At 41.1% G+C, this 12,665-nt stretch overlaps 1 protein-coding gene across 1 annotated transcript; it reads left to right on the top strand.

Moving 5' to 3' along the window:
* Positions 1 to 2,662: 2,662 nt before the first annotated feature.
* CLRN3 (clarin 3) lies at positions 2,663 to 12,010 on the top strand (the record flags this gene model as incomplete). The annotated part of the gene is made up of 3 exons (XM_082053107.1): positions 2,663 to 2,891; positions 9,391 to 9,570; positions 11,736 to 12,010. 3 exons carry the CDS (start codon positions 2,663 to 2,665, stop codon positions 12,008 to 12,010), a joined length of 684 nt encoding a protein of 227 aa, XP_081909233.1.
* Between the last annotated feature and the right edge of the window lie 655 nt (positions 12,011 to 12,665).

Genomic DNA, 12,665 nt, shown 5'->3' with positions numbered 1-12,665 from the left:
TAATTTGCTTCAATTAAAATTTATGCATGTTAGAAGAGGTGGAGGCACCATTGGTAATGCAGGGCCTGATCCTGCACACCCACCTGCCTTGTGTTGAGCTTTATCAATTCCTTTTGGGGCCAAGCTCAGCTTAAGGATCTTTCCATCTCAGATGCTGAGCTCATCTGCAATTAGACATGAAAAATGGGAAATAATATGATGTGAACCTTCTGTGTAATATACAAGGGTGTAACACACAAGGGTGTACCATGTGTCTAAGGAAAATCACAAATATTAGCGTGATTGCATGTCAACCACACTGCTAAATCATCCTGCCACCTGTCAACTGTTTGTTAAAATGATTGTGACTAAATATGGAAGTTTTTAAACCACCGGTAACCCTAAATATGGTTAAACCACCAGTAATCCTAAATATAGAAGTTTTTAATCCACTAAACTTTATGGTTGTAGGAGAAGAGAAAATTTCCAATGGCTTCACCTTGAGCCCATTTAGCTGTGAGTGAGCCCTGCGACCCTGCCTGCCACTGTTGGGAGATGGTGACATCCCTTGGGACATGGTGACATCCATCCAGAGCTGTGGGCAAGGCAACAAATTACCATATGATTATTTTTCCCCCATGTAAGAATGTGTTTATACCATAGAAAATTAAATGTATATGAAATGACTGCAAAGAAAAGCTTTCATTTTCTGTTGTTTTTTTCGTATCTGGTTGCTTAAAGTAAACTGATTTGTACGTAAACAGAAGAGAACTACTCACATCATCTACCTTTAAAAATACAGGGATTTTTATTTGATATGGCAAAGGATCTCTCCGCTGTCCATCTGATTCATAATTAATTAGTGTAATTTTTCTGGTTGTTGTGCAGGGCTGAGTCTGTGTCGGGTGGGGAAGAGTCAGTGAGGTGCTGAGCAGGAAATACTTTCTCTGACTCAGAGGAAACCAACCTCTTTTCTCTCTAGTGATGGGGTCTGTCATGTCAAACTGCAACTCTCATTATAATTTATATGATACTTCTTAGGTAGCTGTAAGAAAAAAAAGTCAAGGAATCGTATCATTGGCAGACAATAGATTAACTTCAAGGTGATGGGGAAGAACAAGGCAAATTATAGTCTCATTTATAGCGCAATTCCCCCGGCCTCAGGAGAATTTCAGCTGTTTGAGCCACAAAAATTTGAGCTGAGTCACTGAAAACTGAATATAATAAGATTGCTTAGAAAGGAACTGCAGGATATCCACTGCAGCTCTTAGTTCCCTCAGAGGTAGTACCAAGACAAATTATTAAACATATAGATTTAAAATATATTTCAGAGGGGATAAGTACCTGAGTTTATTAAAAAATATCCTTGGACTATAAATAGTTGGACTATGCTCTTTGTATGCAACTAAGCAACGAATAGAACTACGGGATTAATAAACCTGTAGAGGTGGATCAGTCCGATAAAGTTTGCTCATACTGCTATGGTTAAAATTTAACTGAAGTACTGGATAGAAAATGAGAGGCGGGTCTTTTGCTTCTTATTTCTTTACAAGGGCTGAAAAGCTTCCCTGTGCTCTTCAGTGCCTAAATCATATACTGATTGACTTCTGCTATGTTAAGTACATATATGACCATACAAATTATGAATAAAATGAGTAAATTCTTAAAAGCAGTATCAAAAGTATCATTAAAGTCCTACATAATTTGAAAAAAAATGCACAAGACTATATAATATAAAAGCCCAGTTGTACATCTCAGAAATCAAATATATTGATTTCAAATGTGATTACTGCTTTCAAGTTTGGAATCAAGAAATTGTAACACTGGAATGATTAGAACATAATATCACTGTGTTAAAAAATGGGTATTTTCTCCCCCAAACAAATTCTTTACCATTTCAAATTCATAAAAATGTAAAATGTCAATGTCTTTACAGGATAAACTAGTTGAGCTTCAGGAAGTCAGCTCAACACGTTGATATTTAGCAGCACTGTTAAAAGAGACTGTTTTCTAAAGTTTAATTAAAAAGCCTCCAAATGATCCAGTTTAGCATGGATGATTCAGTATAGCATGGAATAATGACATTACAATTAGTAGAAATAAAAGCTAAGGGAATCTCTATTATTTGTCCCGACATGTATGTAGTTATCACATGAAAATATATGGGATTTAATGATGAATTATAGTTTTTCCTTAGGAAATAACCTATTGAGAGTAGATAGAACCTCCTTACTCCCCGAAAAGCCAAGATCAGCCCAGTCTTTTCCCAAAGAGCATAAAGAATCCTGAAGAGGTCTCAGAAGAGATCGCTGGGTGGCTGTTAAACAAGCTGAGAATTTGAACAGAGAAGGAATAGTTTATTAATCTTTACTATCGCAAACTAGAAACAGGTTTAGCAAAAATTAGCATGAGCTGAAAAGCTACAGCTTGGCAATGCAACGGTAAATCATCTACTGATGATTTGCCAGGCTGGTTTGCTTGTAACTACAGCAACACCTTTCCTCCAGACCAAAGTTCAATTATTTTACGTTTTTATTACCGGTGCCGTTTGCTTAAAGTTTACCAGGGTAACTTTCTGCTGGCAGATCCCGGAGAGCGAGGAGGAGGAAAACCACCTCATGCTGAGCAGGACTATAGAGAAAACAGATCCCCCGAACCGGTGGGACAATCTCCGCTCGCCAAGATGCCGTCCAGGAAAAAAACCACCATGTTCACGTCCGCTTTTTGCGCCTGCGTTTGCTCCTTCGTGCTGATTTGCGTCACGTTGGCGACCCCGCATTGGATGAGCAGCCGGATCGGCTTTTCGGGCACGAATTCCAGCGTCACCGTGAGTCTCACCTACGGGCTTTTCAGTGGGACCTGCGAGCAGTTCGTGGCCGCGGGGCTCCAGGTGGCAGAGTCCACCTTCCAAGGTGGGTGAATGTGGTTGGAAGCGGATGGCGTCTTCTTGATCGTGCGGGTGATGGATGTGGGAACCACGGCTCGTTGTGTTCACCCGTGACTATAATATTTTAAGAGAGAACATCTGTAAACCAATCTGGAGATTTAAGTGGGATAAGACCCCCAAAACAGCATAGAAATGCTGCAGCGTTCTTGCTCTTTGGGAAAAGACTGGACTGATCTCGGCTTTTGGGGGAGTAAGGAGGTTCTATCTACTCTCAAATGGTTATTTTCTAAGGAAAAACTATAATTCATAATCAAATCCCATATATTTTCATGTGATTACTGCATACATTTCAGAACAAATAATAGAGATTCCTTTAGCTTTTATTTCTACTAAATATAATGTCATTCTTCCATGCTATACTGAACATGTGCTTCTGGATCATTTGGAATGAGGGGGAAAAGATGCAAAATTTTTATGTAAATTAGTTTTGATTTTTAGAAGCTTTCAGTGAGGAACAGAAAAGAAACACAAAATTACCACTTTATTAAAGGATTACAGAGCTAATTTACCTTCCAGGACTATTCTTTTTAGATTTTGTTATGTTAAATGAATTGTTTGATTTAAAACATTTAGCCACCTACTATCAAATCAACATCATTTTCATAGAAGAAGGTTTTAATGAGGCTGCTGAAGGGAAAAATACAAAACATGTAAAACAATAATAGATACGGTGTTTATACACATTTGACCTACACATAATATATATATATATTTATATATATATTTCTTTCTATCTTCTATCTATTATATTTTTTATATCTTTCTTTAAGAACATGTCAATCCATTTTGAAGTGATATTATCAAACATAACTATTTGGTTAGTATCTTCAAAACTTAGGCTTGCTCATGTCTCTTTTTCCTTACATTGGACTCTGACGTATGGATTACATCATAGCATTTCATATTTTATGAGGCCTTTCTGCCCCCACCCAACACAGTTTTCAGGTGACTCCTCATCATCACGTCTCTCCACAGAAACTCTGAGATGAGCTTTGGACACAAGGTTATTAAAATAACTTTTCAGCAAACATGCAGTATCACAGAATCCCAGAATGTCAGGGGTTGAAGGGCCCTGGAAAGCTCATCCAGTGCAATCCCCCCATGGAGCAGGAACACCCAGATGAGGTTACACAGGAAGGTGTCCAGGCGGGTTGGAATGTCTGCACAGAAGGAGACTCCACAACCTCCCTGGGCAGCCTGGGCCAGGCTCTGGCACCCTCACCAGGAAGAAGTTTCTTCTCAAATTTAAGTGGAACCTCCTGTGTTCCAGTTTGAACCCATCACTCCTTGTCCTATCACTGGTTGTCACCAGAAGAGCCTGGCTCCATCCTCCTGACACTCCCCCTTTCCATACTGATCCCCAGGAATGAGTCCCCCCTCAGTCTCCTCTTGTCCAGCTCCAGAGCCCCAGCTCCCTCAGCCTTTCCTCACACGGGAGATGCTCCACTCCCTGCAGCATCTTGGTGGCTGCGCTGGACTCTCTCCAGCAGTTCCCTGTCCTGCTGGAACTGAGGGGCCACAACTGGACACAATATTCCAGGTGTGGTCTCCCCAGGGCAGAGCAGAGGGGCAGGAGAACCTCTCTGACCTACTGACCACCCCCTTCTAACCCACCCCAGGTCCCATTGGCTTCCTGGCCACAAGGGCCCAGTGCTGGCTCATGGTCACCCTGCTGTCCCCAGGACCCCCAGGTCCCTTTCCCCTACACTCCTCTCTAATAGGTCAGTAGATTCAAATAATAGGTCAGTAGATTCAAATTAAACTGAGTCTTGTGTTGATATGGAACAGATCTTAATTTTTGTGCAGTTTGGGGTATTTGTTCTCCATAGTAGAATTATTACAGAAGAAAAAGAATTAAAATGGTTAAATAACTAAGGAGGGCAGAAGCACTGAGAGATAAGGGAACAGGGGTGTTACATGTGAATGAAAGAAAGTTAAAAAATAAGGGGAAGAGTAGAAGGGGTTTTACCTGGAGCAACCGCAGAGAAGGTGAAGACAAGCATGAAAAATCTTAGTGTGAGAAGCAAAACACAAGAAAAAGCAAAACAGATACTAGAAATTATGCATACCAAGTACAAACCACAGACTCAATACTGATTTCACATACTTTATCATTTACTCACCTCTGTGCACAAGTAGCTCGACTAACGTGCAGAAAAGCATTCACGGAGCCCAAGGGTAGATAAGCCTGAAAGCTGGTGGAAGGATCAAGGATTTGCACCCATTTATGTCTTGCTGTCTCACCAAGTTCGAAGCGATAATGCTGATATACATGTTTGAAAGGGGAAAAAGTCAGTCAAAAGAAACCGAACGAAAACTGGGTAGGTCATACCATTTTTAAACTTAATATGCATTTTAAGAATATATTTCTTTTCCTTATTGATAGGCTGTTGTACCTTGTCCCATTCCAGGGAAGTCACCAATGTTGAGCATAACAGACCTAAATCTCTAGATGGTTCCCATCTCCTGGCTCTTTCCCACCTTAATTTAGTACAGAAATTGTATCTATACAAACAGGCACCTCAATTCCATGTGGCAAAGCTGGATCACACAAGCCCATTCACATTATAGCAACTACGTTGTCACAAAAAGCCTGAACGCAGCAGCGTTCCTAGCAAAGCATGCAGCATATATTGAGGTCATTAGCTAACAACTACAAAACCATAAGCCATCCAAACCTGTTTATTTACAGTCACATCAGAACAATCAAAGTAAATTTTAGAAGAGCAAATATGCATTTATAAAAATGGTCTATTTATGGTTATATCTCCCCACACCAGTGGTTTCCCTTCACCAGATTGAGGCTTTTGTGTTTATAATTTTTAAAGTGCCATCTCAGTTCTCACAGATCAGCTGTTTAGGGATGAACAAAACCAAGGAGCTTTGGTTGTTGGTCCCTTCCAACAGCTGCTGAAAGAAAGCTGTGCTTTATAAATAGTCTAAATGTGGATTTGCCCACATCCCTCACTAGTCCATATAACCAAGATGAAGAGAACTGACTTTAAATTAATTCTTAGGCTCTGTACTAGGCATGATTGTCACATTTTATGTTAAGTATGATTCTGTACTTCCTTGAAATAGAAGAAATACTTCACGGAATTGCATACGTACTCTTTTAAAATCCATATAATTGTTTCCTCCTAAGACAGTAGATGCCTTCTGTTTGACAATATCCTTAATTAAAAGGATTGCCTGTGCTATGGAGAAACAAAGTAGTGGTTTTTTCTCTGTTCTAGCATTTCAGACAGCAGTAACAAGAGTTATAAGCATCCTTTTAAATCACAGCGTGATCTGTGGCTCAGTAAAGTGTGGCCTGGCTGGGGGTTTCTGCTGTTCACCCCAACTGTGTTTCTCAAATGCCATCGTCATATTTGGGGGCGTGACAAATGAGAATGGAAATAATGAAAAAATAAATCCAAGAAGGTAGCTTAGGGATACAAAGCGCTTGTTAGCAATAGTCCAGGTTTTTATTAATGGCCATACAAAGTAGATGATCAACAGCTTTTCAAAGATCGTAATGTGTTATTTTGGAAACCACACCATTAAAGGACATTTCCAAGCATAAAGGTGAAAGACAAATGAAAGAAAATGGTTTCTGCAAGCATATAGTGCATGAACCGCCCGGTCAGGACAGCCCCTTTAGCAGACTGCCAGGAATGACCTTAATAGAGCAATAAATCAATACAGCTACTTGGGAGGCTCTGGGGATGAGCAGAACGATGCAGCAGAATGTAAAAGTTATTGAATAACTTAACTCCTTAGAGCCTTCATTAACTGTTCTAATGATTTATCTTAGAAGGGAACCACCTATGAATATAACAGTCTGTAAAAGGGATTGTTTACAGCCTTGAGTGTTCCCAAGTCAAACACGCATAAACTGTAAGATGCAGCAAGAGGCACACCCAGGGGCTCCTGTAAAGCCAGGACTTCCCTGATTCTTGGCAACCAGCATGGCCAACAACACACAAGGAAGTCTTTGACATTTGCTACAGCAGAGATGGATCGATTAACTAACTTTTGAAATACATGACAAGGGCTTGAAAAGTGCTAGAACTTCATTAATGCTATCGTCAGCTCCCAGGTGTGCTATGGGATATATGTTAGGGATTAGAAGGGCCCTGGAAAGCTCATCCAGTGCAATCCCCCCATGGAGCAGGAACACCCAGATGAGGTTACACAGGAAGGTGTCCAGGCGGGTTGGAATGTCTGCAGAGAAGGAGACTCCACAACCCCCCTGGGCAGCCTGGGCCAGGCTCTGACACCCTCACCAGGAAGAAGTTTCTTCTCATATTTAGGTGGAACCTCCTGTGTTCCAGTTTGTACCCATTGCCCCTGTCCTATCACTGGTTGTCACCGAGAAGAGCCTGGCTCCATCCTCCTGACACTCACCCTTTATATATCTGTAAACATGAATGAGTCCCCCCTCAGTGTCCTCTTGTCCAGCTCCAGAGCCCCAGCTCCCTCAGCCTTTCCTCACCCGGGAGATGCTCCACTCCCTGCAGCATCTTTGTTGCCCTATTGTTCATTATTGTTCATTATACATCACAGTGATCATACACCTTATAAAACCTGCCCGATTCCTGCTGCTTAGAACAGAGCTGCAGGCTGGCAGCTGGACTTTCACAGGCAGGTCAGGAAAAGTTCTGTCCAACCACAGAAGAGTTAAAGATTAAAAGAAAAAAAAAAAAAAAAAAAGTAGTACAGGAAATGAAGGAGAGACCTGAGGAAGGCAGAAATCTCTGCTTTTATTCTGGAACTAGGTTATTTTCCACTAATGCAGAGGTTACCCAGCTGTGGGTTACTATCAATCCTATTCAAGTAGATCAGCTACTGTAGATTCCTTCCGTTTGCAGAAGCTCCCTTTTAGAAAACAAACAAACAGACAAACAAACCCAACAATCTGCCACCACAAAAGCAGCATTTTATTCCAAACCTTTAGTCCTGTGCTGTTGCAGGGGTGCTTAAAACAGGCAGAATCTGACAAAATCACATCCCCTAAACTGCGGAACACTGTCAGAACCAACATCAATTAGGGGGTGCAATAGGTGTAGCCAGTGAATTCTGGAGATGTTCCGAGTGAGAAAATTGAGGCTGCCAGAGGGAAATTACACAAACCTGTCGGATTCGGCTCCAGATTTATGTCTTGAACCAGCGATGCTGCTCCAGCACATGGCACAGCCAGCGCTGTGCTCACTCCATCTCATTGAGTGATGTCTCCTCAATGCCCATCTTCCCTGTTCTTCTGGTAGAATTGCTTAAACTTACAACTTATTTCCATAACACATCCTTACCTGCCATTTTCTCAAAGAGAAATTAACTTCTACCAGGAATATTACAGAAAATGAGAGAGGAGCTCTCCTTTTCATTTCTTTCCAATAGCTCTTCTTTTTTGTTACGAGTGTTTATTTTCTTTTTATGGGCTTTTTACTATTTTTTTCTGCTATGATTCCTCCAATTTATGTACTAACCAAATACTTTGCAGTAATGGCTTTGTATTAAAAGCAGCATAGAAAGGAAGTTTTCCTACAGGTGGCTGTCTATCAGAACACCCATTTGAATACAGCTTGAAAATATTGTTGTCATATTTGTTATAGTGCAAGGCAGCCGCAGGCACATTATAGTTGCCTTTTCAATCTTTAAATTGAAAAGAGAAAAAATAATATATTTCAATGCAGCTATGCTGCAATTACACTTTGAGCATATTGCATTCACATTTGTGTCTCTTATTATCAGCAACAGATCGAATAACAAGGAGGATTTAGGCAAAACCAATAAAATTTATTACAGTGTAGGGTGGGTTGATTGCATATATATATATATGATCAGCCACACATATAGATCCAAAAACTACAACAGGCAAAAAATCTATGTGTATGAGCTGAAGTAATCTGGAGCAAGGAGGAGAGATGCCAGGATCACACCAGACCTTTCCACGCTAACGGCTTTACTGAACTTTCAGAACCTGTTCCCCTTGTCAGATTTATTCCATATGAGGGGCACTGCTGCTATATTAAAAGGAATAATCGACAATCGGACAGACAAGTTTTAAATAGGCATCTGTAGAAGTTACCAGACATCTCAGGAACGATGGGCAGAGGAACAGCTGGTGTTCTGATCCAATTTAGGCACATAATTTCTGCCCAGACCCGTCAAGAGGAAATTTATACAGAAGTATTAAAGAAGATAAGTTTACTACCCAACCCAGTGCCTGGGAAGTTCATGTGCCTGCAGGATTAGCAGACACACACTTATTTTAACTCAACATCCCTTCACCCCATTTTGGATTTGGGTTCATGTGCTGTGTCCAAACCTACTGTTCCTTCTACACCCCAATCCCTACAGACCAGCCCAATCTCCGATTATGAGCTTTTAATCACAGCCATGTCATTAAGCCATAAGGTTGTCCGAGCCCACCAGACCCTGCTGAAAACGCTGCTTTTCGATGCTGAGCCGCTGTATTTCAGTTGCAGATAACCTGCACAAGACCCAGGCGCAGAACACGATCACCGCGATCATCGTGATGCTGGTTCTCGGTTTACTGAGCTCCCTTCTGAGCTCTGGATTCACCTGCACTAACGCCGTCAGTAACCCCTACCAGACGTTTTTGGGACCCACCGGAGTCTACACCTGGAATTCCTTATGCGGTGAGTAATGCATCCCATGCTGACCACTTTCTGCCCACCATGTGGATGAATACCATATTATGATAGATTCCAAGATGAAGACATATGTATTTGTAAAAGGAAACACTTGTAAAGGTATTCTGTTCAGCTGATTTTGGTTTTTAACCTGAAAACTATCTTTTAAGTACCAGTAAAATCAGATTATTTACTGAAAGTGGCACCATCAATCAGTAGGAGCCCAGATTCACCAGCAGCAAAAACAGAAGTTAAGAAGCCCCGACAGATGTAGCATCACTTCAAGAATCATTTCATGCATGATGCACATCGAGAAGAACAGAGTAAGCTGACAAATACAGAATAAAACTGTAATAGAAAAACATGCACTGGATGTGACTACAGTGCAAGTTGTAACCTCTTTAAGACCTTATGTCACTAGGTTATTGTATCTGTAGTATTATTTGTTGCTGGGTTACCTAGCAAATTAGGCCTCTAAGGTCTAATATGTAAGCTGGACTCTAGCTTCATTTCCAAAAAATGTGTTGGATTGAATACATCCACAAGAGCACTAACACAGGAGGACTGAGTCACAGCAAAATTTATTTCCTTCTCCAAAAAGTACTTTCACAAAATGAATCCAGTTTTAATATTCCCTAAGCAGAAAAAAATGGTAGAGATGTTGAGTTATCAGGGACATGAACCCTGTCAAAAGCTCCCTGGAGGGGTGACCCCTCCTTCACCTGGTTGCTCCTAACGCACCTTCCTCCCCTCTTCATCTTGCTGCGGTAATGACTACAGCTCTTGTGTTCAATTAATCTCAAGAGGATTATGTGTTCCTTTAATACGAGGTTTGCACTCGGAAAATTGTCTTTAAGGGCATCTAATTACAGAGTACTTCAGCACTGGCGTTTTGTCCTTCAGACGCTCTGAAGATGCTCAGCTGGTGGAGCATTGTACCCCCCAGCAAGGTTCTCTCCTGTGAGCTGCCTCTGCCAAAAATCAGAGCTTAGTGGAAAGGGAAACATATAGATAAATGTAGTTTTAATCATACAAGTACAGGTAGGGTTGTGAAACCCACCCCTTTTTCTTCAGCCATGACTAAGACAGCATATAAAGATAGATGCTATAACAGTTATAGATGCCTTGAAACATGACACAAGAAGCGAGCAAAAGCCTAGGTTAGACAATTATTCAACTTTTGAGACAAGCAGACGGTTGTCTCATCACATGAGAATGTTCCCAAGCCCGGCACCCGTTACGCAGCCTGAATCTCCGAGCCTTGACCTGAAACGAAAGGACCATGGGCTTGCCAAAATAAATATTAGTGAGAAAGCAAACCCACGTGTTGACTGATGGTGGTTGCTTTTTACAGCCCTGGAAGTGCTATGACCTGGAAGTCTATTTTACTGTGGGCATATTTGTATGAAAAATCATGCATCATTTGATATGAGTGTATCTTGAAGGTTTCTAATTCTCCTACCAGATGGCCTGAAAGTGTCCTCCTGAAAAAAAAGTGAACCTGTTTCAGTCGGAACTTGTGCAGGATGGTGTAACTATAGGGGAGGAACAGAAATATTTTCATCAATGTTCAGAGATTATACCTCCATCAGCACTATGAAAGTAGAGCTGTAAAAGCATCCTTTACCTAAATGTCAAAGTAACTTCAACTATATTCAGAAACCTATAAGAAAAAGATACAGATCTGATAAGATCTCTCATTTTGGCTCATCCCAGAGTCATTGAATAATTTGCATCAGAAGGAATGTGAGGTCTCTAAGTCTAAAGTCTTGAGCAAATCTGGGCAAGCCCTGAATGCAGAGCGGTTTGCTCAAGGTTTTATCTGGTGGTGATATTGCACATCCCATATCAAATAGGCATTCTGCACATCACCCAAGGATTAAATGTGTTATCCTCACCAGCCCTAAATTCAGTGAAAAAAATTACATTAAATGCCCTTATCTAAGAATAGTCAGAATCCATTAATTTTAGCAGGAGATCTAGTTGCCCATGTCAAAACACTGGCAAAAGGTGGGGCAAAAATTCCTTAAAAGCCCTCGTATTCTACTAATGGAAAATGTTAACCTTTGTCCTAGTCCAGGTGTTCTAACCAATTTAGGTAGATTATTTGCAAGTAGCTACAAAAACAGTACCACAGTTTCACTTCTAACATTTGTATTTTTATTTTCTAGGAATCTTCACACTTATAGCCATGATACTTTTTCCTGTGAACATCGAAGGAAATGGCTTGTCTGTAGAATTGGCCCAGGGATGTTTTTCTCTTCTGCAGACAAATACCAAATCTGAACACACTTACGGATATTCATATTGGATCATGCTGCTCATCATTTTTCTGAACATTGCTTCTATCATCATCATATATTTCTATGACCACGCAAGATACTCTAAGAAGAAAGAACAGGAAAGACCCATTGAAAATGCACCAAAAGATGTCATTCTGTTTTAAGGATACCACTGAAGAGAGTGTGGAAAGAAAAACTACTATTTAATATGGACAATCATGACGTTTCATTTCCATTCAAATTGAAGATGTGTGTATAGTTCAATTATTGTGTCTTCGAAGCAATTTAATTTTATCTTTTTGTTAGATGTTAGTGTAATACTTACAAGTTTCCATTGGTAAGCGTGCTGCCTAAATGTCTGCGAGCAGATACGGCCCAAAGCGCCCAACAGCAGCACCCTTCTGTAGGAATGGACCTCACGCGTCTTAGAGCTCTGCTCTTCTCCAGAGGGATCACTGTGAGAACGCGCTCCTAGAATGGTTCCTCCCCATTCCACCTCCACCGCCTTTCCAAGAGCACTTCTGCCCTCTTGCCCACGCTGAGCAGAGAGGCTGCTTCCCACCTCCTGCTTTCTGCATTTTTCTGGACCACAGGACAGCCCCACAGTTGCTGCCCCAACTTTCTGCAGGTTGCCCCAACATCAGCACCTACGAACTTGTTCCTGCTTCGTCCTTGGGTCCAAAGCAGAAGATCAGAGACACCTTTTGGGTTGTCTGTGTAGTCTGGGATCTCAAGGGGTGCAAACTCTGGCGACGAGGAGAAACAGTCACTAAGATATTTGGGCGTCATTTTGTCCTGCTGTTCTTTCCCTGCTTATGG

Source organism: Streptopelia decaocto (genome assembly GCF_964273445.1).
Source record: "Streptopelia decaocto genome assembly, chromosome: 5".
Classification (NCBI taxonomy): Eukaryota; Metazoa; Chordata; class Aves; order Columbiformes; family Columbidae; genus Streptopelia; species Streptopelia decaocto.
This window is presented reverse-complemented; position numbering and strand designations above follow the sequence as displayed.